The sequence below is a fragment of the Poecilia formosa genome, unplaced genomic scaffold (genome assembly GCF_000485575.1).
Source record: "Poecilia formosa unplaced genomic scaffold, Poecilia_formosa-5.1.2 Scaffold215, whole genome shotgun sequence".
Taxonomy (NCBI): domain Eukaryota; kingdom Metazoa; phylum Chordata; class Actinopteri; order Cyprinodontiformes; family Poeciliidae; genus Poecilia; species Poecilia formosa.
Genome location: NW_006800154.1, coordinates 340,525 through 362,584, shown reverse-complemented (window position 1 = coordinate 362,584; position 22,060 = coordinate 340,525). Strand labels below are relative to the sequence as shown.

General features: G+C 39.8%; 3 protein-coding genes across 5 annotated transcripts; 2 read left to right on the top strand and 1 right to left on the bottom strand.

Moving 5' to 3' along the window:
• The first annotated feature begins 4,576 nt into the window (after positions 1-4,576).
• prss56 (serine protease 56) lies at positions 4,577-12,592 on the top strand. 3 transcript variants are annotated; one of them, XM_007567944.2, is made up of 14 exons: positions 4,577-4,994; positions 6,573-6,731; positions 6,827-7,081; positions 7,164-7,356; positions 7,465-7,573; positions 7,644-7,800; positions 8,336-8,478; positions 8,653-8,812; positions 8,965-9,153; positions 9,265-9,456; positions 9,608-9,810; positions 10,673-11,213; positions 11,307-11,413; positions 11,498-12,592. In XM_007567944.2, the coding sequence occupies exons 1-14, from the start codon at positions 4,892-4,894 to the stop codon at positions 11,675-11,677; spliced, it is 2,691 nt and encodes an 896-aa protein (XP_007568006.2). In that variant the 5' UTR covers positions 4,577-4,891; the 3' UTR covers positions 11,678-12,592. The 3 variants fall into 3 exon arrangements, with proteins under 3 accessions (XP_007568006.2, XP_007568003.2, XP_007568004.2); XM_007567941.2 differs by having other exon boundaries at positions 4,578-4,994; positions 10,673-11,222; XM_007567942.2 differs by having other exon boundaries at positions 4,579-4,994; positions 7,167-7,356; positions 10,673-11,222.
• Positions 12,593-14,709: 2,117 nt separating this feature from the next.
• On the bottom strand, positions 14,710-15,056 carry LOC107838122 (C-C motif chemokine 20-like; the record flags this gene model as incomplete). Its single annotated transcript, XM_016679557.1, has 2 exons — positions 14,710-14,788; positions 14,893-15,056. Coding segments are annotated over 2 exons (243 nt in total), but the record flags the coding sequence as incomplete, so codon positions are not given.
• Positions 15,057-17,041: 1,985 nt separating this feature from the next.
• chrng (cholinergic receptor, nicotinic, gamma) lies at positions 17,042-21,960 on the top strand. Its single transcript, XM_007567940.2, has 12 exons — positions 17,042-17,295; positions 17,967-18,103; positions 18,196-18,240; positions 18,326-18,450; positions 18,611-18,766; positions 19,508-19,605; positions 19,725-19,925; positions 20,576-20,690; positions 20,786-20,900; positions 20,992-21,241; positions 21,385-21,518; positions 21,601-21,960. The coding sequence occupies exons 1-12, from the start codon at positions 17,232-17,234 to the stop codon at positions 21,793-21,795; spliced, it is 1,635 nt and encodes a 544-aa protein (XP_007568002.1). The 5' UTR covers positions 17,042-17,231; the 3' UTR covers positions 21,796-21,960.
• Positions 21,961-22,060: the final 100 nt, after the last annotated feature.

Sequence of the window (22,060 nt, the reverse complement as noted above, 5' to 3'; positions counted from 1 at the left end):
AAAGAAGTTGGCCTTTGATTCCACTCTGCTCTCAATGTACAGACTTCTAAATATTAAAAAAATATCTGGTTGAAGGGGGAAAAAAAAGCTTTTTTTTATGCCAAAAACATTTAAAACTGTTATCTAGGTTAGAAATGGGCAATGTTACAATGTTACATTCTTCACTTCTCAGAAAAAAATGCAATAAATAGAATAAAATAAAGAATATTGCCAGCTATTTGAACGGATCATATTTACACAGGCACAAGATTCCCTCGCGACCCTGTAGGGATGGAAGATAGTTGATGGATGGATGGATATCATGACACCATCGTCCCTTTTTCACAGTGTGGAAGTCCATTTCATTTTCTGCAGGCCTGAGTCAGCATGTTAAATTATTTTCTAAAATAGAATACTGAAGCATAAATTAGGTTTTCAAAGTTTCCTCTGGATTTACGTTCTTTGGACAGAAAAGAGAGAAAAGTAGAGATGTTTGCCCAGAATTCACAAAGCCGTTCGCTGTTTTGAAAATGTGGACTTTAGGTTGGCAGCTGCGTGAAAGCAATCCGTTAAAACCGTAACTTCAAGTGGACATGAATTTTCTCCGAAATGAGTGAAAGTAGCAGCTGTAACACTAGATGTCAGTGTTTGCAAATCAGGAGCAGCTTGTTAATAACGAACCAAAATCTCTTTATGTCATCATACTCCTATTTCAGTTCCCTAGACATGGTGCTTTCGAGGAACCATCCTGAACCATCCTGTGCTTTTCCCCAACTCAAAAGGAAGTTCAATGCTGCAAGGAAATTTCTCAAAATATTTTCTGCGTTTGTGAATCTAAATGCTACCCAAAAGATACTGGTAAAAGAAATAAGTACTAGTACAAGCTAGCATAGTTACCAGTTCTTAAAGGAAAACATTAAGAGCTGATTCTGAAAGATTGTGATTGCACAGTAAAACTTAACAATTCATAACATTTGAGAAAACAAAATCTTTAGATGATTGTGAAAATCTCTTCTTTTTGTACTAAACTCCACATAGAGCACCTTAGCTCTATCATATCTAGTTGCGTAACTGAGGCAAACGTCAAAGTGAGAAGCAAAATTAGTTACTTCAGGTGCAAAAAACAAACAAACAAACAAAAAAACCTGAAAAGCATGATGCTCCCTTTGTTTGGTTTCTGAATAATGAACAAATAAATTGAAATCCTGTCAAATACAGGTATCATTAGAAGTTACTATTAAAGAGCCAGGATGAATCTGCTCTCTAGTGGCTGAAGGACAGAAGTTATGCTGTAGATTCTCATGCAGCCCTTAGATATCCCTATAAAGGCTGTATGAAGCAAATGTTTAGTGTTTTATTATGTCTTCTTTCATGCATTGAAATGTAATTTAATATTTGACATGCGTACTCAAACATTTATTTTCAAAACTGATAAATAGATACTCTTTCCAACATCTTCTCCACCAAACCAATGTTCACACTCCCTTATTTAAATGCATTCATTCATTTAATGATGTTTAACGTGAATCAAATGGCGGCTAATGGGATTGTTGCGGCCTTGAGGGATTTAATTAACAACAATGACCAGTAGAAGACGCACATGCAGTCGAAACGCTTCTGCTCGACTATTGTCAGGGAGCTCAAGTGTCTCCCTGTGCAGAAATGTTGGGAGCCTCTTCTCCCTTGCGTACCGTACCCCACTGACCCAGATTTCAATTGTTTTCTCTGTGAGACAATGGAAGAATTGGTTTCATAACTGAGCACAATGGCTGGGTGTTATTCAACACTGATTGTTGCGAAGTTGCTCATTGTTATGAGCGAGTTTGTGCTGTCTTGTTTTACGTTTTATGTAACACGTTAGAGCATTCATGATCTGCGACAGAGCGGACTTACAGACTCAGTCGCGCTAAAGCGTTTTGTAAATTTGGTAAATATCCTTTACATTTTATTTGAAAAGCAAACAAATCTGTAAGAAGAACAAACAAAAATACACTGATTGCATAAGTATGATTACCTTGAACTAATTATTTGTTGACTCATCTTTTGATAAAATTTCTGCGTTTGGTTTTCTTTGGTGTCCATCATAAACTTCTAGACCCTAAGTAAGTCCAAAACGTTTATCCTCTTCTGAAAAAGTCACACCTTTGTTAATTTGGAGTTATATTTGGAGACATTGTGATGAAAAACAAGAAAATGAACACTTTTTCCAAAAAGCTTTCTAGTAGATAACAGTGTAACCAGTGTGAAGTAAAAAAAAAAAAAAAAAAAGTTTTTTTTGTCCACATTTTTCTGGATATAAAGCACTGTTATGTTAAGCCATGGCTCTTGGCCTGGAAACGTGGTTCAGACGTGATTTTCAATGACCGGACCGCCACAGTTGCATGTGTACGACTGGTAATGAAGTCATAAAAAAAACAGAACTTCACGGATGTAGAAGCTGAGGCAGGCTGGCAGTGGACAAAAGGGAAGTTGTCCATGCCTGGTGGACAGAAGAAGAGTGAGCAGAAGGCAAATTAATCAAAGCACATCAAAGGCAGATGAGTGGAGAAAAGGAAGGAATGAAAGAGAGCCGCCCGGTCGGCCCATGCTGCTCCCGCCCCGCTCTGCCTGATCCTGCTCTCAGATCTCACAGTCATCGTGCCATTAAGGAAGGCTGGGAAAAAAATGAAATCAAACACATGAAAAAAAAAAAAAAGCTGGAGTTTTTCTGTTTTCTAGTTTTTAAATCTGTAGCCGTCATTCTTCTTCAATCTTATGAGATTTTGAAAACTTAGCTGAAAAGCAGATGGTCAAAAATTTTAAAAAAGCTGCGTGTTGGTTTCTAAGTAAGCTGAAGACCCGACTTTTGGTTACAAGTTGATGACGTTCCTTCAGGAAAGTTTTGTAGATTTAGTCGTCATTCCTTTAAGCAGTTTCTAAAATATGGCAGTAATTTGTATTCAGTTCAATTTAAAAAAGCTTTATTGATCTCAAAAGTAACTTAAATGTTGTTGTAACTCAGCTAACAGAAATTTCTCCATTGAGACTTAGATGGTGACATCTGTAGACAGAAAGACTGTAGCAGTCTATATCTCAGCATATGTAAAGCTGCCTCTGACTGGAGTCAATTTTTATAACAGTCTTGTGAAAAGGACGCTCAGAATCATTTGTCATGCTGTTCATTTTATGAGGCTATTTTATTTATTCAGTTCAATTCAACTGATTTATATAGCACCAATTCACAGCATGTCATTTCAAAACACTTTACTGACTTTACAGCAATTCCTTGTACCTAGCATGTGTTTAGCGACAAAGAAGAAAAACTTCCAGCAGATTTTGGCTTATTTTGAGTGTCTTTCTACCCGACTAATCGTCTGCAGAGACTCCAGAGCCGTTCCCAGAGCACAGCCAGCTTTTCTAAACAGTCTGCTGAGGTTCTCCTGCAGCATACAAGCAAACCAATCTACTGTTTGCCTCTATTTTGCTAATGTTTCTGCAGTTTTAACATCAGCAGGATAATAACAGCTAGTCTAATCAATTTGATTTAATTATTTTAATTTACACACACACACACACACACACACACACACACGTGTGTGTATATATATATATATATTTACACCTTATACAGTTTTTGAAAAAAGTATGGGTACAAATCAAAAACATTAAGTTGGCCTATCACTATTTATAATTTTAAATGTATTTAGTGTTATAATAAATATTTTCCTAACTTGAATACATGTATCTGCAGATCAAGTTAATGCTCAGCTTCACCTTTTAGTTGCGAGATGTTACTAACTGAGTCGGTTAGTATTTAGTATTTAGAGACTTTTCCACAATAAATCCACGGCCGCTCACAATACAAAATCAAACGTCTAAGGCAATTCAGATGTTAAATTTAAGGGATCACAAAGTGAATTTGAACTGATAAAAAAGTCACTAAATAATACTATGAATATACTGTATAATTTATATAATTTGCCAAATAATTTTCCATGAAAATACTTCATGTTTGTAAGCTTGTTGTCGTTACTGTACCTTTATGTAACAAAAGCAGAGTTCAGCAGAGAAAGACAAAAGTGATGTGAATTGACAATATTTTAATGGGAGAGACAAAAGACTGTAAGTGATCAATGGACGCGGCAGCCAAGTGATGCCCGGGGGCCTGCTTTGATGTGGGCATCCTCAGAGGGACGCCGGGGACAATGCCCTCTTTGAGGGACACGAATGGCAGACACTTCCCTCTCCCTCGAACACTCAGCGTCCCGGATCTGGCTCGCTTTGAATCTCGCTGGGATTTTTTACTTTAGGCTCCCTTTTAGCTGCGCATTCCCCCCGTGTCACATCAGCGCATATCCTTTTCGACAAAACTTTCTCCCTCTTTCTCTCACACTAATTAATTCAAACAACTCCCTGTTCCCTTCCGCCCAGCCAATCCGTCGGCTCATCCCCGGCTCCCCCTCTTTCCTGATCTGCGTCTCTGCATCTCCCTCCCTCTGTCTCCTTTCATAAAACCAAACCTCTTTGTGATGGTCAGCCTTGGCAAGTTGCGCCCGATTTGCTGTCATAGTCTTAATGAATTCATCTGTTTGTGCATTGGCCATGAGAGCATCTCTCCCTCCCTTTCCTGTTCTCCCACCCCTCCTTCCCTCTCTCTGGTCTTCCCTCGGGGACTCTATATATATTCCAGGGACCACTTCAGGGGCCTATTGTTCCTCAGAGTAACCTTACAGACAGATGCCCTGCATCACAGTGTGGGAGAGAGCCCAGAAAGTCAGGAGGAGGGAGACAGAGCCCCCAGACAACACGGACGAGGAAACTCTGCAGACCGGCCCGGTCTCCATCACCTCTGCATCCTCTTCATTCATTCTGCGGCAATCCCGTTTGTCCACCTGCTGTCACGGTGGAACGGGGGGTCTGATGCTGTAGGACGATGCCGCCGCTGTTCATCTCGCTGCTGCTAATGGGGCTGGAGTGTTTGCAGGGAGCCCCGACAGGTAGAGAAGCCTACAGGATGCCCCAGAGCGCTCTCAAAGGTACCTTTTCTCAACTTACTGAAGCTGTTTGTCATGAAATATGCTAAAATGATCAATGACTAATCTGATTATTAGCTCTTCCTGGGGGGAGGGACAACTCAGATGCAAGTAACTCAAGTTACACATTTATTAATGTTCATTTTATCTTAGCTGTGACATTTTAAGTTAACATTACTGGTTTGTGGCACTTAAACGTTAACTATACTCTCAGAGACAAAACTTCTGTTGAAACAAATTGTCTTAAAGAGAGCCAGGTGTCTCCTTAGCTTTTGTAATGGATGTACTCATAAGTGCTTTACAGAAATTTAGCAGCTGTTCAGTGTCTAGTTCGTCCACACAGTTAGAAATGTTAATGGACGCGTGGGTATGTGGTTCTCACAGTATGAAAACCTTCAATGAAAATATTACAGTGGGACCTGATACAATCCATGTTAATCCAGAAATCCTACTTTGCTTAAAAAGTACGCCATTTTGTTTGTCATCGTTAAAAATGTACTATTTTAGAGGGTGGAGGGTTGTGACCAGAAAACTTTTTTTTAAAGCTGAATATGTCTTCGTTGAAGTTTATAGTAATATGTAAATCACCAGCTTTTTCCTGCTAGCTGGCCAGCAGTGCGCAGCAGCAGGTGTGATAGGGATAACACATTTACCTATGCCTCATAAAGTCTCATAAAACTCTGGTCGCTCCTTTATTTTTCTTAGAATCTAGTTAAGAGGAATGAGAAGAGTGTGTTGGGAAAAAAAAAAAAGCCAGATTTGGAAACATCCGTCTGTAGCTAGTGATCTTCCCGTGCCTAGTTAACAATGTCTCCATGAGTTTTCCTCCAGTAAAGGGCTGACAATTATACCGCTTCATAAACATGAACAAAATCTGTCAAAAATGCTCAATAAAACTCAATGTTAAGATGCAGCTGAGCCTTCAAACATGACGAGACGCACCGAGTCTCTGGGCTCCTGTTGGCCCCAGGGCTGCCAGCCAGTGCCCTCCAGGCCTGCCCCAAAGCCCCTCAGCCTCTGCCCGCTCAGCCCTGGCCTTCTAATTAAGTCTTCAGTCGGCATTGTTGTTGTCAGTGGTCCTGCCCTGTAATGTGGCGCAGCGCAGAGGGGAGGGAGGGGCGATGTGGGGTCAGCGGCGCGTTTGAAGGTTTGAAGGACTCACTAGCGGGCAGAGCATGAGCTAGCTTCCCTAAAAAAAGCTGCCAATGAGCTCAAAAAGCAGCATGAGAAAAGAGGAGCCGCACACAGGCACACACACACACACACACACCAGTACGCAACAATCCATGCTAATGCTCACACGTACTGAGTGTTCCCTCAGCAAAATGTCAGTCTTTCCATTGAAACGCCAAGATTCCTTTCATTCAAGCTTTCAGGAAAAACACTTTTCAAAACTAAATAAATTTGTGAAAATGTGCTTAGATGAGGAGAACTACAGATTAACTGTATAATGGAGGCAAGATAAGTTTAAACAAAGTGCTCTTGCTGAGCACATACATTTATCAGGATGTGAAATGGAAATCCTACTCTTCCCTCCTCTTTGACCAATACGTCGATGTCCCTTCTTGTCCTCTGGCGCAGCTCTGTCTGATCGGGGCACGGTGGTCCTGGAAGCTGCCATGACGAGCGCCCTGTCTGCTCTGGAGCGAGCTTCGGCCGAAAGAGGCCAGACCGAGGCAGGATGTCGAGGCTGCGCTCCCTGTCTGTTTCAGAACTGTGGACAGCTGTCGGGATCCTGCTGTGAGTGCAGTTCTTATCCCTCGTCAGCTCCTATTCTTGAGTCTCTCCAGCGTGTTTTTGACACTGACTTGGTTTTTTGCTTCCTCATTCGACAGCGTCCCCCTCCGGTGCCTCGTCGGAGCCCAGCTGCGACGTGATCAGCAGGGCTCAGAAGCTTCAGGGTGAGGCCGAGCGGAGCTGGGCTCTGAGTCAGGCCTGCGGGTTCTACCAGCGCCGCTGTCTGCCAGGTGAGCTCAACACCGAGAGCTGCATCAGGATCATGGGTGAGAGCTGCAGTGCCCGTGTCCTCCAGTGCAGCCTGCTTCACACGATGCAGAACCTTGAGCCTGACATGCAGTCACACGCACAAGGTACGACGCGTTTTCCCCAATTTCTCCTTTTTATGCGCTCCATAAGAATTCGTGCTGAAGCCTGTCTTGATGTCTGTCTTAGCAGCAGTGTGCGGTCAGAGGTCATCCAGAGTGCAGAACAACACACAGCCGCGCTCAAGGATAGTGGGTGGCTCTCCTGCACCTCTGGGCAGCTGGCCCTGGCTGGTCAACCTGCAGCTAAACGGCGAGCTAATGTGTGGAGGGGTCTTGGTGGACAGCTCCTGGGTGGTGACTGCGGCACATTGTTTTGCTGGGTAAGTGTTGGATTGATTGATATCTGATTTGGCAGACAGAGACTAAATTATGTGTAAATATTACTAAACAAATAAACCTGCATTGCTTTATCCATCTCTCCTCTTCAGCAGCCGCAGCGAGAGCTACTGGACAGCCGTGGTAGGAGAGTTTGACATCACCAAGAAAGACCCGGATGAGCAGGTTCTCAAAGTGAACCGCGTCATCCAGCACCCTAAGGTACAAAGAAATTATTATACAGCAACGTCAACATAACAGTGCAATAATCCAAATTCTCACTTTCCTGCAGTTCAGTCCAAAGACTTTCAACAACGACATAGCCCTGGTGGAGCTGACGTCCCCGGCGGTCCTGTCTGAACACGTGACACCGGTGTGTCTTCCTTCGGGTGTGGACCCCCCGACAGGCAGTGGGTGTCTTGTGGCAGGCTGGGGGTCCCTCTATGAAGGTGAGTGCACACTCTCGCTCTTGTCTCGGTCGCAGCTGGTAAAAGATTTTCAAAGCTCAACATGTCAAGTTTTCTTTTCCATCCGTTTTTGCTGAAGTTAAAGTTTTGTCGGTATGCATTTTTAAGGAGAGTTCAGCATTTCAAAAATATAATTTTCATTTGAGATTTTGTTGTCCTGCTAACCACAAAGCCAAGATGGGTCACAACCAAAGTGGACTTCAACTGTAAGAAAGCCGTCATAGACATTAAATTAATGCTAATGCAATTTAATGAACCACAAGAAGGAAGCAAAGTTAACTTTCACACACAAAATACATAACATACATAGCTAACAATTATTTATCGATAATATAATCAGGCAAACATTTTATGCATTCAAATGTACAATTTACAAGTGATTTTATTCTTTATTTACTTTAAGTTTCACCCAAAAAAAACTTTGTACTTCTTAACACAGATCCTCACTTAAGAATTATTTGAAGCAATGAAATATGAAGTGAGAGTTGATGGAAAAACATTTTTGTGTGTCTTTTAGATGGGCCTTCTGCTGATGTGGTGATGGAGGCCAAGGTCCCCCTGCTTCCTCAGAGCACCTGTAAGAGCGCGCTCGGCAAAGACCTGGTCACCAACACCATGCTTTGTGCCGGCTATCTCTCTGGAGGCATAGACTCCTGTCAGGTGGGCAGAGCAACAACTTTTGGATCCTGCGGTTTCGTTTTAAATGGTTTCTCTCATGCTGTGTTTGCACGCTTCCATCAGAAGCTGAATCATTCATGATTAATGCTCTGTATGAAACCTTAAGGATATCAAAACACTTTTTTATAAAAAATATGTGGTACTTGTCATCTATAGGGGGACTCTGGAGGCCCCCTAATCTACCAGGACCGAATCTCAGGTCGCTTCCAGCTCTTTGGTGTCACCTCCTGGGGGGACGGCTGCGGAGAAAAAGGAAAACCTGGAGTTTACACACGCGTGTCTGCTTTCTCTGACTGGGTTCAGGCCGAGATACAGAGTGAGTTTCACGCAGCTGTGACCCAACACCGTTTTTTTTTTTTTTTTTTTTTTTTTTTTTTTTGTTTTTTTTTTTTTTTTTTCTTCATATTGTCGGACAAAAATAATAACAATAAACACCAGAATCACCTGAGTGCTGCGTGTTGCTTTCAGAGTCTTTACGGAGCAGAGCACCAACATGCCCAGAACTCCTGAAAACAACAGACATGACGGAGGAGGAGCAGAGGTCCGAGTTTAGCTCCCTCTGTCATTTCTACACTCTGACCTGTCCTCCCAGTCAGCCTGCTGCTGCTTGCAGTCGAATGGCCGAGGACAAATGCCTCACCCGCTTCAAGAAGTGCCGTAAGTGCCCCCATCAAAAATTTCAATTTATATGTAAAACATCTCAGTTAGTTTGAAATTCCTGGAACATTTTTTATTTATTTATTTATTTTTTATCTCTCTACCCTGTAGAGTTGCGTTCATTCCTGCAAACCCTGTTGGACTTACTCCAGAGGGCTGAAGACTACATCAGGGACAAGATGGACCTGACGTTCTTCACTCAGACTCTCCCTCAGCTTGTGGAGCACATCTACAGTGCAGCTTTAACCCATAACAGAGAGAGGAGGGACCTCGGCTTGAGCCGTGGTCTCAGTCAGATCAAAGGTAAAGGTTTGAAAGATTGTCCTCCTGCAGCGTAGTGTTTTCCACAAGCACACAAAAGCTCATGCGCCATCCGCGCTTTTAGACAGTACAGTACAGTATAATATTGAATATCTAACATGACCTTTCTAACTTGTGTTTTCATTATTTGCAGAACAGCTAGGGGGAGCTGTGACACCAGCAGCGCAGGATCCGCCTCATGCGCCGCCATCTTTATTTAGACATGTTGGTCCTTCAGTGGATGAGTGGGAGGAATACCTGAGAAACATGGCTGATGACATGGACAAACAGCACCAGACTGGAATGACAGATACTTCCTCCACACCAAAAAGTGACGAAGAGGATATTTTTCAACAGGTAAATTGCTTCTTTAAAAAGAACCAAAAAAACCTACATATACATATATATATATATATCCCAGAGTTTTTTTTTCTTGTTCTGTACAACAGGTATTTGTGCAATAAAATAATGTTTGATTTAACAAAAATTTTGAAGATTTATAAAAGTTTTTCCAGGGAATAAATGTCTACTGCAGAAAAAAACATGATATAGGTAGCATTGACCAGAAAACATTAAATAGTCTTAATGTACATAAATAAATATGTCTAATCTCAGTCCAACAATCTATCAACTGAACTGTGGGAAATGTCTATATATTTATTAGATTGAGATTTGGTTACCATCATCAAACCAGAGGTTCTCAAACTGTTGGGCGCGCCCCCTAGTGGCGTGCCATTGCAGGCGCGCCCCACTGGCGCCCCTGCAATGGCACGGATGAATCCAAAGTTTCAGAACCGTGACAGCTTTTCAGGAAGTTGTCACAAGGTGCTGATCAACCAATCAACTTGACTTAGCAAAACACATTCACTATGAGAGACAATGAAAATGACACGTTTCTTGCTCCATAAAAAGACCAACATTTTCAACCAGCATGTTTGTAGAAAACATGTTATTTTCTTTCTGAAGCCATCTTTCATGTTTAAGGTTTCAAACATGTAAATATTATATCCATGTCATCTTTAAGTATGAAGAGGCTTTAATAGTTTGGTAAAAAGTATTTATGTTGTATCGAAGTGGACATATTCTATATAAAGTAAACTTACTTCAGTCAATTAAATATGAGATTTTTTCAATTAAAATATTAAGGGTTATATTGGACTCACTGTGGATTTACTTTACCCTAATCTTAACATCTATTTATGTCTCTAATTTTGTGCAGAAACAGGATTCGTGGCTGCATCAATTGTCTGCACAATTTCAGTATGGTATTTCTGGCCTTCTCTCGAAACTGGGCTCCAGAGCAGCTCCTCCTCGTCTGAACTTGGACTCAGTCTATCCTGAAGAAGACTCTCCTTACAGTCCTTCTTCAGCCATAGCACTGGGCCACACTGCTCCATCATCCTCATCCCAAAAGTCCAGGGATCCCTGGTCACTTCTGTCAGTGTTGATGGAGGAACTTAGAGGAATAGGAGCACGAGATGAGACTGTGGTTGATGGCGCTTCACAAAGTGAAGCTTCCTTCAAAGGAGCAGTTTCTCCTGAGCGGAGCGCCACATCAGGGGATTTCACTTCTGATGACATCGGGGATGGAGGAGAATTAAAACCTTCAGCGGCACCACTTCCTGACGCGCTGACATCTGCAGTCAAGAAAGCTCAGCTCGCTCACACAGAAAGCTCTGACCTCAAACGTGATGGAACATCATTGGGCGTTCAAAGAAGACCCAGACGTGTTCTTCAGAAGAGGCAGATCCCTGCTACCAGTGAGAAAAGTACTTATCAAAACATTTCTGGCGTTGATTTAGAGATGTTGCGCATTATGGACCAAATTAACATGCATTTGTGTTTCCCTGTAGTTTGTCCTGGATTGAGAGAGTCTTCACGACAAGTTAGCCAAATCCAAGAGACGTACAAATGGATCCTAAACATACCAAACAGCAATCTGCAGATGAGCTTCCAAGAGGTAAATCACTGTTAAATATTAAGTTTCAGATGCAAATTTTATTTGCATTGTGAAATAACTTATTTCTATTTTGTTGCTCCTCAGGTTTTAGTCGATCTGACCTCCAAAAATGATCGAGGACTTTACCAGGCACGGATCAGAGCCGTGGTGGCAGGACGACCCTTGACCTTCTACAGTCTTGTGGGTCTTGAGAATGAATCGTTTTACCGCAGCGTGCCGAGGATCATCGCCGTGGCTCTGGACACTCTGAAGACTTCACCTTGATTACCGGGAGAGAACTGAAAAGATGAGAGCATTCTGAACGGCATCAGCAGAAGATGCCGAATCAGAAGATGCACACCTACGAATACTCCTACTGTCTTCAGCAAAAGCCATTACTTTGACTTGCAGAGCCCGACTTTGACTCTCCATGCAAACATGAATGTACCTGTTTAATTGGTGACAACAGTTCTACTTTCACATTTATTGCCTTTCTGATAAAGATGTGCAAAACCCTTAAACTAAGTTAATTCTTATTATTGCAACAAAATTTCAAACAAATGTATTCGATTCAGTCTTTAATCTGAGTTCAATAGAAAATGAATGATTTTCTGTCTGTTGATCTGACTAAAAATGTTTTCAAACAATATCGTGTTACATAATCACAAACAATTTCCAGTTCATTGGTGCAGAACTCCAAATCTTTTATTATATCGATTGGGTACTTGAAAGAGTGATGCCGTTTAACGAGTTTCCAAAGGATCTTCAGAAAAGAAAAAGACCCAAGTAAAACAAAGCATGACTTTAAAAAAGATCAGTCAAATTTACTTTAAGGAATTGTTTTCAGTGCTTGTGCGATTAGTGGTTTTCTTTAAAACAATAGTTCTTAAAGCGTACCTAAGTCGAAGGCTGAATTTCTCTACTGTTACACTTTGCAATAAGACAGAAATTTATTTTAGGGTTTTTCACACATCGTTATCAGGGGTGTGAATAAATGTTGTCAGTATTTGTGGTTGGAGATGTAGCCATGATTAAGTTATAAATTTGTACAAAAAAAATAACTTATTCCTAATGTATTTTACAAAGGTTGAGCCTCTTGTGAAGCACACAGATTGTATATATGATGCATACTATCTTTATCCCTAACATATTTATTTGCATTGAGAAAGTTGTATTTTTTTAATAAAATCATTTATATACTGAAAAATGCTGCAACTGTTTTTGTATGCTGAGTTGAGACACATTTAGAGGTTTGAGAGCAACACAACTCATCCTACATTACCACTGCTGCAGCTCTACCAGAACCAAAGCCCACACCGAAGAAAACAGATGAACAAGACTTTGTGACACTCCTCTGACTTCCTGTAATGATATGATATAATAGGCATCATCACTGCAGCTGCTGCAGAGTGTGGACACACGTACCTCTCTAGTTTCTCACCATGTTACCCAATGAGAGAATCAGAAGGGAACCAAAAACCAAAGCAGAGGCTGCTCTGATCTGAACGCGGTTTCCTGTTTTCTCTCTGGACCCTGCAAGCTGCTAATCACATGTCTTTTGCTTGTTTTTTTTTTTATGTTTTTTTCTTCACCTCACTACATACACATTGAGAAACCACGACAAAAAACATGTATATTTAACAGCAAGAACGTTGCTGAAAACCACATGGCACTAACTGGTACAAGATGTATTTAGTCGAAACCACAGCTTGATATGGATCCCCTAATATTTGATCAACTAACATAAGACATAAAACCCCCAGGCTTAGTTCACCTCACCCTAAAGCATTTGATATTCATGTTTGTGAATTTTTTTAAATAAATATTTAAAATGCATCCATACAACTGATCAGTCTTTATCTTAAGCAGTCAAATAAATACATAGTTATTTCATATTTAAGTTACTAGTATCTTCATAAATAATGTTGCTTCATGCTCAGTGGCTTTTCTCACCTTACAAAACAAAACCTCACAGACGTGCTTCTGCTTTAGCAAAGCTGTCATGACTCCATCAGAATGATTTTGATCTGTAAACCAGTCTGTAGCTGAATCGCTGTGCAGGCTAACCAGACAAATATTAGGGTTTGTTTAGTAAGTTGCAGCAGCAACAACTACCGTAATTTTCCACGAATATTCCACAATTATTTTTAAACAATAAAAGAATTTTAAAAAAAACAAGATAATACTAAAAGACAGATGTTTAATCATTTTAAAACTTATTCTTATATCTTAGGGTTTATTCTTATTCTTAATCATTTAATCATTTTAAAACTTATTATTATATCTTAGGGTTTATTCTTATTCTTATAAGTCTATTCTTATATTTTATAAATAAGTACTTTATAAACAAAAAACGTTGTACAGGGTGAGAAATAAGTCATGAGTTATTTTAAAATCTACTGTGGCCTAATGTTTCTGTTTTAAGTTAGTAGGGCCCGATTTATAGTGTATAAACCTATGTCTGTTTCTTTCAGCTTGGTCCTTTTGGTACTTTCAGTAAGAACACACAATTTATCTACTGTGTGATGAATATGTGTAAACACTTAGATTTAGCACCATAACATAATCTGCTTAGTGACCTAGATCAATCATTAAGTGAAACAGTGGAGTTTCTCCACCTTTGGAATAAACAACAACAAATGGATCAAGTAAGGACGTTGGCTTTATTGGAAATATACAAGGACAGGATCAATTTTTACCAAACTAATCTTAGGATATTGAAAATAACATTTTTGTTTGATTGTATTTGTATACAACTTAATTCAAATTACTATAACAAACAGTGCGCAACGACAGTTTATAAACTTATAGATTTTTGGCACTAATGTGAATGTTAATATTCTACAACAGGAATATCATCTAGAAGCTTTTCTGAACAGAAAGCTACATAAAGAAAACAGAGTACAGCTGATAGAATGAGAAAAAATATGGAAATAAATAGAAATAATATAATGTATTACCAGTTATGTTTTGATAAAGGTACATGTGAATACGTTTTCTACCATTTACACAATTTCACAGGTGGGGGCCCATCTGTGATGATTTTGTCCGGGGCCATGGTAAAGCTCTGCTTTGGCTGGGGCTTTGGCTGAGGCTTTGGCTGAGGCTTTGGCTGGGGGTTTGGCTGGGGGTTTGGCTGGGGGTTTGGCTTCTGATCATGTTTTTGTGCAAGAGACCTGCCAGATGTAATTGAAGAAATGTTAAATATTTTTTTTTTGTCTTAAAATTTAAGAGTTTATTTATTTATTTATTTATTTATTTATTTATTTATTTATTTATTTATTTATTTATTTATTTATTTTCTTTATTAAAATTACTCACTCTATTCGGCTGACGTAGTTCATCACCCATTCCTGAGTGGGGTCAGCACATCTTTTGCCTGTCTTTGTGTGGAAACTGGATGAAAAAGGAATCAATGTTAATAACAAATTATAAATTACAAATATATAAATAAAAAGTATGGATTGGGAATCCTTGGTTATTAATACCTGACCACTTACATGATGGCATTGATCGGACATAAGTCTGTTCTTTTCTGCACCGAGAAGCCCTTGATCTCTGAGAATGGTATTTTCCGATGTGTGTACCTTCTACAGCAAAAAGTATAAGCTGTAAATAAAAAGAATAGATAATTAATGCATAACACTGCAAGTGTCTGTATCTGTCAATTGTTTATATAATCAAGAACATAAAAGAAAGAAAACAGGTAGTGAAGCGATATGAGAGAAAAGGCTTACCTGCATGCGTGTTTGTAGCCAGGACACAAAGAGCAACAAGTGTCGCTGTCACTAAAGCCTTGTGTATCTGATTTTTTGTGTGTGTTGTCTGTCTTTTTAATATGTTCTGGTCGTATAGCCCTCAAAATTGGATGCAATGGACATGGAAAAGAGAAACAGGGCAAAAAGTAAAAAGGAAAGAAGGAGATACAAGTAGAAGAGAGAAAAAAAGATAAAGAGAATACAAGAAATCACTCTAAGGCTGTTTCTATAACCGAGGAACCGTAGTGGAGTTTCTAGTCATTTTAAAAGTTCTTAAATATATTTGAGACCAGAAGTTTTGACCAATACTGACTGATAGATCTGTCTTCCATTTCATAGTAGGAAGGGATATTAATTCAAATATTTTAGACAGTGTCCTGTACATATTTTGACATTAATTTGGGAGCGTTGAGATTCCATATTGTTTTATTAATCTGCTAAATGGGATAAGTCTATTCATTCAAATATATGTTCAAGTTATTCAATATCAGGTCTGTGAAGTTCATATTATTATTATTATTATTATTATTATTATTATTATTATTATTATTATTATTATTATTATTATTATTATTATTATTANTCATAATGAAGACATTTTGACTAATGTCAACTTTGTATTAAAAGTGTCATAATTTACCGAACGACGCTTTATGACAACAGTCATAAATATTCATGAAGACTTATTGATGTTCATGACAGGTGTTATGTCATGTTTATGTGGGTGTCATGACGGTCTTATTCAATACCCGTCAAATAAAGTGTTACCGAATTTATCAATCTAATTACACGAGAGAGAGAGAATCTTGTGAATGCTAGAGAAAAAGTAATAAATAGTCTGAATAAAGACTGATGTTATGCTCTATATGTTCTCATGCCTTTAATATCTTAAGTTTGCCAGACTGCTGACGCTAGCGGTTCAAATAAAAATAGTAAACGGTGTGAGAGATAGACACCATCCTCACCTGATGCCCCTCTAAAGACAAAAGCTGGAAGATATTTGCTAATTTGTCCCCTTGGCACATGTTGCTGGGGAGTTGTACAATAATGTTAGCAAGTGTATTAAAGAATTTCCAAAACCAAATTCATATAAGATTGCAAGTAAGAATTTCCAGTTAACTCAATCTGCCTTTTCAGCATCCACAGGCAGTAGATACAGAAAAAGTATCTACTGCTTTTTCTGTATCTACTGCAGTAGTTTTAGTTCTGCAAATTAAAAAGCTGATTTTAGTTGCAATCAATGTTTTTACTGTATATTGTTAAATTACCAGTGGTAACCCCTTTTGCAATGAGCTGTTTTTGTGTGCAAGCACATGAGATTTTGAAAATTTATTTATTTATTTATTTTTCTTGATTACACAAATCTGTTTGATTAATCAGGCACTGAATGATGCTTGTGTGTTGATGTGAGTGGGAAGTGCAGCTTATTGTAGGAAGTATTTTTGCACCCAACCTCAAAGTACCCACAGCAGACTGCAGTCACTCATCACATGTGCTGCAAATGAATAGGACTTACCACCTGTTCTCTTGACCACTATGGAGTTGTTTTTTTATTTATTTTTTTTCTGTTTTACTTTTCATCACAAATAATCTAACTTTATTTATTTTCAAATTCTAGTTTTGTTTTAACCACAGCAAAGTCTGATTTCTACTTTTTATAAGCATGAAAAGCTCATCGCAGGTCACATGTGTGCTAAATTTGCCATCAGACTCCATATTACAATGTTCATGCCAGCCGATGAATGACAATGGACAGGTGCACTGAGCGTGAATGCAACACTGGAGGCATATAGAGAGAGCTTAGCCCAAACTGTTAGCATGTCATGACTCGTTTATGTGTGCGTGCATGCCTGCGTGTGTGTGTGTGTGTGTGTGCGTGCATGTGTGTGTGTGTGTGTCAGCTGCTCATGACAGAAATACATTTTAGATTTAACCCTAACCAGCAACGGCTTCCCCATCCTTCAGCCATCCACCCCTCCTTATGCAGACCAGACCTGTAATCCAAAGCAGAGCTTCTCCACCTGGTACAGTTCATGCACATGTGGTGAACGTTTCTCAGACGGTGCTGCAGAAACACACTCATGGATTCTGGACCTGGACGCTCTCCGCTACTTTTTCTAAGAGTTGTCATGATTTCTGCTGCAGGTAGGGATTCACAGCAAAGCCTGTTATGGTTCAAAATTATTGTGACTTAATAAATACGACTCAGGTTACATTCAGTTTATGTTCTACTTTTAACGTGAAAAATAATAATTCAAGGAGTTAAGAAAGAATTTTTTTTATGTAAAGTGTAGCTGGTATCTGATAAGAAGTATGCAAAAAATAAACTCAAGCATTTTTATTTATTCCTTCATCGAAGCATTGTAAATTATTTTTGTTGTGATTTTGGCCACCCAACAAAAGAAAAATAACTGGTTGTCTCGATTTCAGACAACCAGACGGTGCTTATGCTTCGTGTGTGCTTTTGTAATATGATCTGCTAAACACGTTCTGTAAGCCAGTATCAACATACACAGAATGAATGGTTCTCTTTTTTAATAACTTTAAATATTAAATAAAAAAGCAACATTCAAATGTGTTTTATTACCTCAAATCTGTTAATAGAATGAACTGTTTTAACATCTTTGTTGTCTGATTGTTGCCATGTCTTTGGGTTTGTCTGCTAAAGTGGGTTTAAAAAAAAATAGTTGAAACAAATCTTATTCTGTTGGATTCTGTTATTTTCCCCAGTAAATTCCAGTTTAATGTTGAAAAGCGGTTCACTGTAGTCAATGAGACATCGGCTGTTTTCCTGTGTTCTTGTGCTTTATTTGAAGCGGGTGCGGTCAACCTTGAGGGACAACTTTTCAAAGATTTGATGAAGGGCTACAACAAGAACGTGCAACCGAACGAGAAAAATGGAAATGTCACCCAAGTCTCCATCAAGATGACTCTCACCAACCTCATCTCTCTGGTGACCTGTTCTCACTCTGATGGCTTCCTTTAAAGCCAGTCGCTGCACAGGCTTATGATCTAACACTCAAACCTGTTCTCTCTTCCACTAAGAATGAAAAAGAGGAGGTTCTGACAACCAGCGTGTGGATAGAAATGGTAACTTTGCGTACAGTTAAACTGTGCAGAGATGTGATGCTGGTTAGAAATTCAAAAGTGAAGCAAGCAGGCCTGCTGTGTGCAGGTTTGGTGTGACTACAGACTGAGGTGGGACGAACCACCGAGATCAGCTTTATACGGGAACATAACATCTCAACTACGGGTTCCCTCCAAAAACATCTGGCTGCCCGACGTCATATTAGAAAACAAGTAAGTTCATCTAAACTAGCATTTCTTTAAGAGTGACTCAAGCTTTTTATTTTTGTTTTGTTTAAATGAACTCACACATGAAGCGTGCAAATGTTGTAGAATGACAGTTTATTTGTGGGTGTTACTCTGGTTCATCTCTGCCTACGTTTCTTTGCTCCAGTGTGGATGGACAGTTTGAGATAGCATATTACTGTAACGCTCTGGTATCGCCGGACGGCTGTGTGTACTGGCTGCCTCCCGCCATCTATCGCAGCGCCTGCGCCATCACAGTCAACTATTTTCCCTTTGACTGGCAAAACTGCACAATGGTCTTCCGGTAGGTACGCCCAGACAGTAATCGAAGAGAGAAACTGAGAAAAGACGCGAATAGAAGCGATGTTAATCAGTTAATGTCCTAACATGCTGATCTGAAAGGATAAAATATTATAAGTCTGTTCATTTTGTTTTCTGGGATTTTTTTAAAGGGTTTATGTCAATATGTGGCACAAAATCATGATCAGTGTTTATTGGTTTGTTGCACTGATCTCACTTTGAATATCTTTACTTCCAGATTATCCATTAAAATTTCTTTTATTTTTTAAATTGGTCTGTCTTGAATCACTTCTGCTCAATTTTCTCAGTTTGACTCTCCCCGTTTTTGTCTGCCACACATCCCTTCTTTGAAGCATTTAATGTTTATCAGATGCTTGTTGGGTCCAATAAGACAAACTAAATGAACTAAAGCCACTGCAACTGTAGGTAGTGCACTTTAAAATTCTGCGAACACGACAGGAGTGAAGTCAACGTTGTGATAGGATGAAAATGTAAAATAAAGATAAACCACCAGCAAAGAAATACACAGAAAATGCTTCATCCTGAGGTCATTCAAAAGACAGCTTAAATATGAAAACGCTGAAACAGATCATTTCTAATCCAGTCTCTTTAGGCATTAAAATAATTCATTGTTCATTTCTGAACACTTGTCATCAATTTCTGATCTGGAGCAGGACTTTTTATCAGATTATTTATAATTGTCCTCACTAAGGAGTCAGACCATGTTCTTCTTCTCTGTGTTCAGATCCCAGACTTACAGCGCCAGTGAGATTGAACTGAAGCTCCAAAAGAAAGATAACTACACACTGGAGTGGGTGGAAATTGATAAAGAAGCTTTTACAGGTACAGAAACTCATTTAACAAGCTTTTGAAGAGCTGTAAAAAAAAAAAAAAACAGTTTAAGGTTTAGAAGCTGATGCTTTTACAGTGGAAACTGAAATCGTCGACGCTTGTGGTTTTAGAGAACGGCGAGTGGGCGATCAAACACAGACCAGCCAAGAAGATAATCAACACTCAGTACACCAAAGACGACCTGGAGTACCAGCAGATTGTTTTCTTCCTCATCATCCAGAGAAAACCTGTTTTCTACGTCATCAACATTATTGTCCCCTGCGTACTCTTCTCCTCCCTCGGCCTCCTGGTTTACTTTTTACCTGCCAAAGGTTTCTATTCTTCTAAAACAAAAAACTGTTCTCCTGTCTCACATTAAAATACAAAAACATAATCAAGCTTATTTCTGTTCGCTTAGCGCCAAAATAGTTATTTAAGAGAATTTCTAATTCATTTCTTTAAACAAAAGGTTTACATGGATTTCCTTAAAATTTGTAAAAACTTAATTTTAAACTGCGTTAGTTGGGTCAGATTTTTTTATTTATCCTTCAGTAAGATTCTCACAATAGTTTGCTAAGTTTAGGCCCATTCTCCTACTAGAACAAGTGTAACTGAGTCAAGTTTGATGAGTTGTTTTCACTCACATTTTCAGCACAATTTTTCTATAAGACTGAGATCAACTCTGAAATATTGACTTTGCTGAACCCGCCTAGAGCCGGTACCATTTTGAACGAGCCATTTGCTTCTAATTACATGGCTGATAGTTTGAGAAATGACCTTAATATTTCCACATGCATTGATTTAAAAATTAGAAATAATTTATCAATTATATCCACCCCGAGACAAAAAAAAAACGTTCATTCTGATTAAATGTCAGACGGTGAACAAAAAAGGTTAAGTGTGTTTTTGTAATTGAAAAAATAAATAAATAAATAAAATTCTGGTTTCAGCTCTGATTGAATATGGATTTAAATTTTCACAGCTGGTGGCCAGAAGTGCAACATGGCTATTTACTCTCTCCTGGGCCAAACCGTGTTTCTCTTTCTGATCGCTAAGAAAGTACCGGAGACGTCAAAAGCAGTTCCTCTTATTGGAAAGTAAGTCCATGTCCTTCACTTTTAGTTCCCTTCTGGCTGCCTTTTTGCTGACTTAAAACTGTGATTCATCTCTTTTCCGAAATCTTCCACTGCAGATATCTGATGTTTGTGATGTCAGTGACCACCGTTGTAATAATAAACTGCGTTATTGTCCTCAACGTGTCCTTAAGAACCCCAAACACTCACAAAATGACAAACAAAGTTCGCAAGGTAGAACGTTTTTTTTCCAGATCAGATGCTGTTTAACCCTGATAAGTGACTTTTTCCTTGGAGATTCACCCCAATTCCTTCTCGACTTCAGATCTTCCTGAATGTGTTGCCTCAGCTGCTCAGGATGAGGATGAAACCCTGGACGCCAAGCTGTGAAGGAGCCTCCGAAACCACTGACGGAAAAACTCCCGGCAGAGACAGAACCCACAGCCGGCGTCGCAGCTCCGTTACCCTCATCGCCAAAGCAGAGGAATATTTAGTGAAAGTGGCTCGATCTGAGCTGATGTTTGAAAAACTCAAAGAGAGGAACGGATTAATGAAGTCGGTGTTAGAAAAGCTTCGTAAGCATCGCCATCTTCGAGTTTTCTGAATGTCCTTTACCTCACACAGTGAAAGCAAAGTTCTGATCAGAACATACTTATCGTGGATGGTAATAAGATGCAGTGCCAGTGTAACGTAACTACATGATCCGTCTTCTACGCAGACGGTGGGCTGAAAGGAGGCACAGCGGAGCAGCTCAGCGTCAGTCTGGCTCAGGCCTCTCCGGAGCTCAGGCAGTGTGTGGAATCCTGCAAACACATAGCAGAGACCGCAAGGCAGCAAAACAGCTTCCAGAGTGTAAGCTCCTGCAAAGTGTTAAGCATGTTTTTGCTGATTGTGGGGAGAAGTCATAAACATTTAACACTCGACTTCGTCCTAGGAAAATGAAGAATGGTTCCTGGTTGCTCGGGTGATCGACAGGGTCTGCTTTATCGTCATGGCGTTGGTGTTTTTCATCGGCACGACCGGCATCTTCCTAATGGGCCACTTCAACCAACCTCCCTCCAAACCGTTTGGTGGGGATCCAAAGGAGTATCTCCCTCCATTAGAGAACCACACCAACGTAACAGAATAGGAGCAGGACACAAGCCTCAGGACTTTCACTGCCTGTCGGGCGAACTGAACTCTGAAAGCTGCATCAGGATCATAGGCGAGAGCTACAGCGCCCGCATCCTGCAGGCCAGTGGTTTCCAAACTTTTTCTTCTGCGCCCCCCACCCTATGGATTACAAATGGCTGTCTGGTTGAAACGACGTGTGTGACGGGGGGAGGTGGGGGGGGGTCGCATCGACTTTTTGGGGGGCAAAATGATTGTACGTAGCTGAAAATAGACACCAACAT

What these genes read in the sequence shown, in the direction of transcription:
- prss56 (XM_007567941.2), top strand. Translation starts at nt 4,892, where the DNA reads ATGCCGCCGCTGTTCATCTCGCTGCTGCTAATGGGGCTGGAGTGTTTG. An exon ending in CATGCAGTCACACGCACAAG is followed by an intron (nt 7,082 to 7,163) that starts GTACGACGCGTT and finishes TGTCTGTCTTAG; the next exon opens with CAGCAGTGTGCGGTCAGAGG. An exon ending in TGCAGATGAGCTTCCAAGAG is followed by an intron (nt 11,414 to 11,497) that starts GTAAATCACTGT and finishes GTTGCTCCTCAG; the next exon opens with GTTTTAGTCGATCTGACCTC.
- chrng (XM_007567940.2), top strand. Translation starts at nt 17,232, where the DNA reads ATGGATTCTGGACCTGGACGCTCTCCGCTACTTTTTCTAAGAGTTGTC. An exon ending in TCACCAACCTCATCTCTCTG is followed by an intron (nt 18,104 to 18,195) that starts GTGACCTGTTCT and finishes TCTTCCACTAAG; the next exon opens with AATGAAAAAGAGGAGGTTCT. An exon ending in GCAGTTCCTCTTATTGGAAA is followed by an intron (nt 20,691 to 20,785) that starts GTAAGTCCATGT and finishes CTTCCACTGCAG; the next exon opens with ATATCTGATGTTTGTGATGT.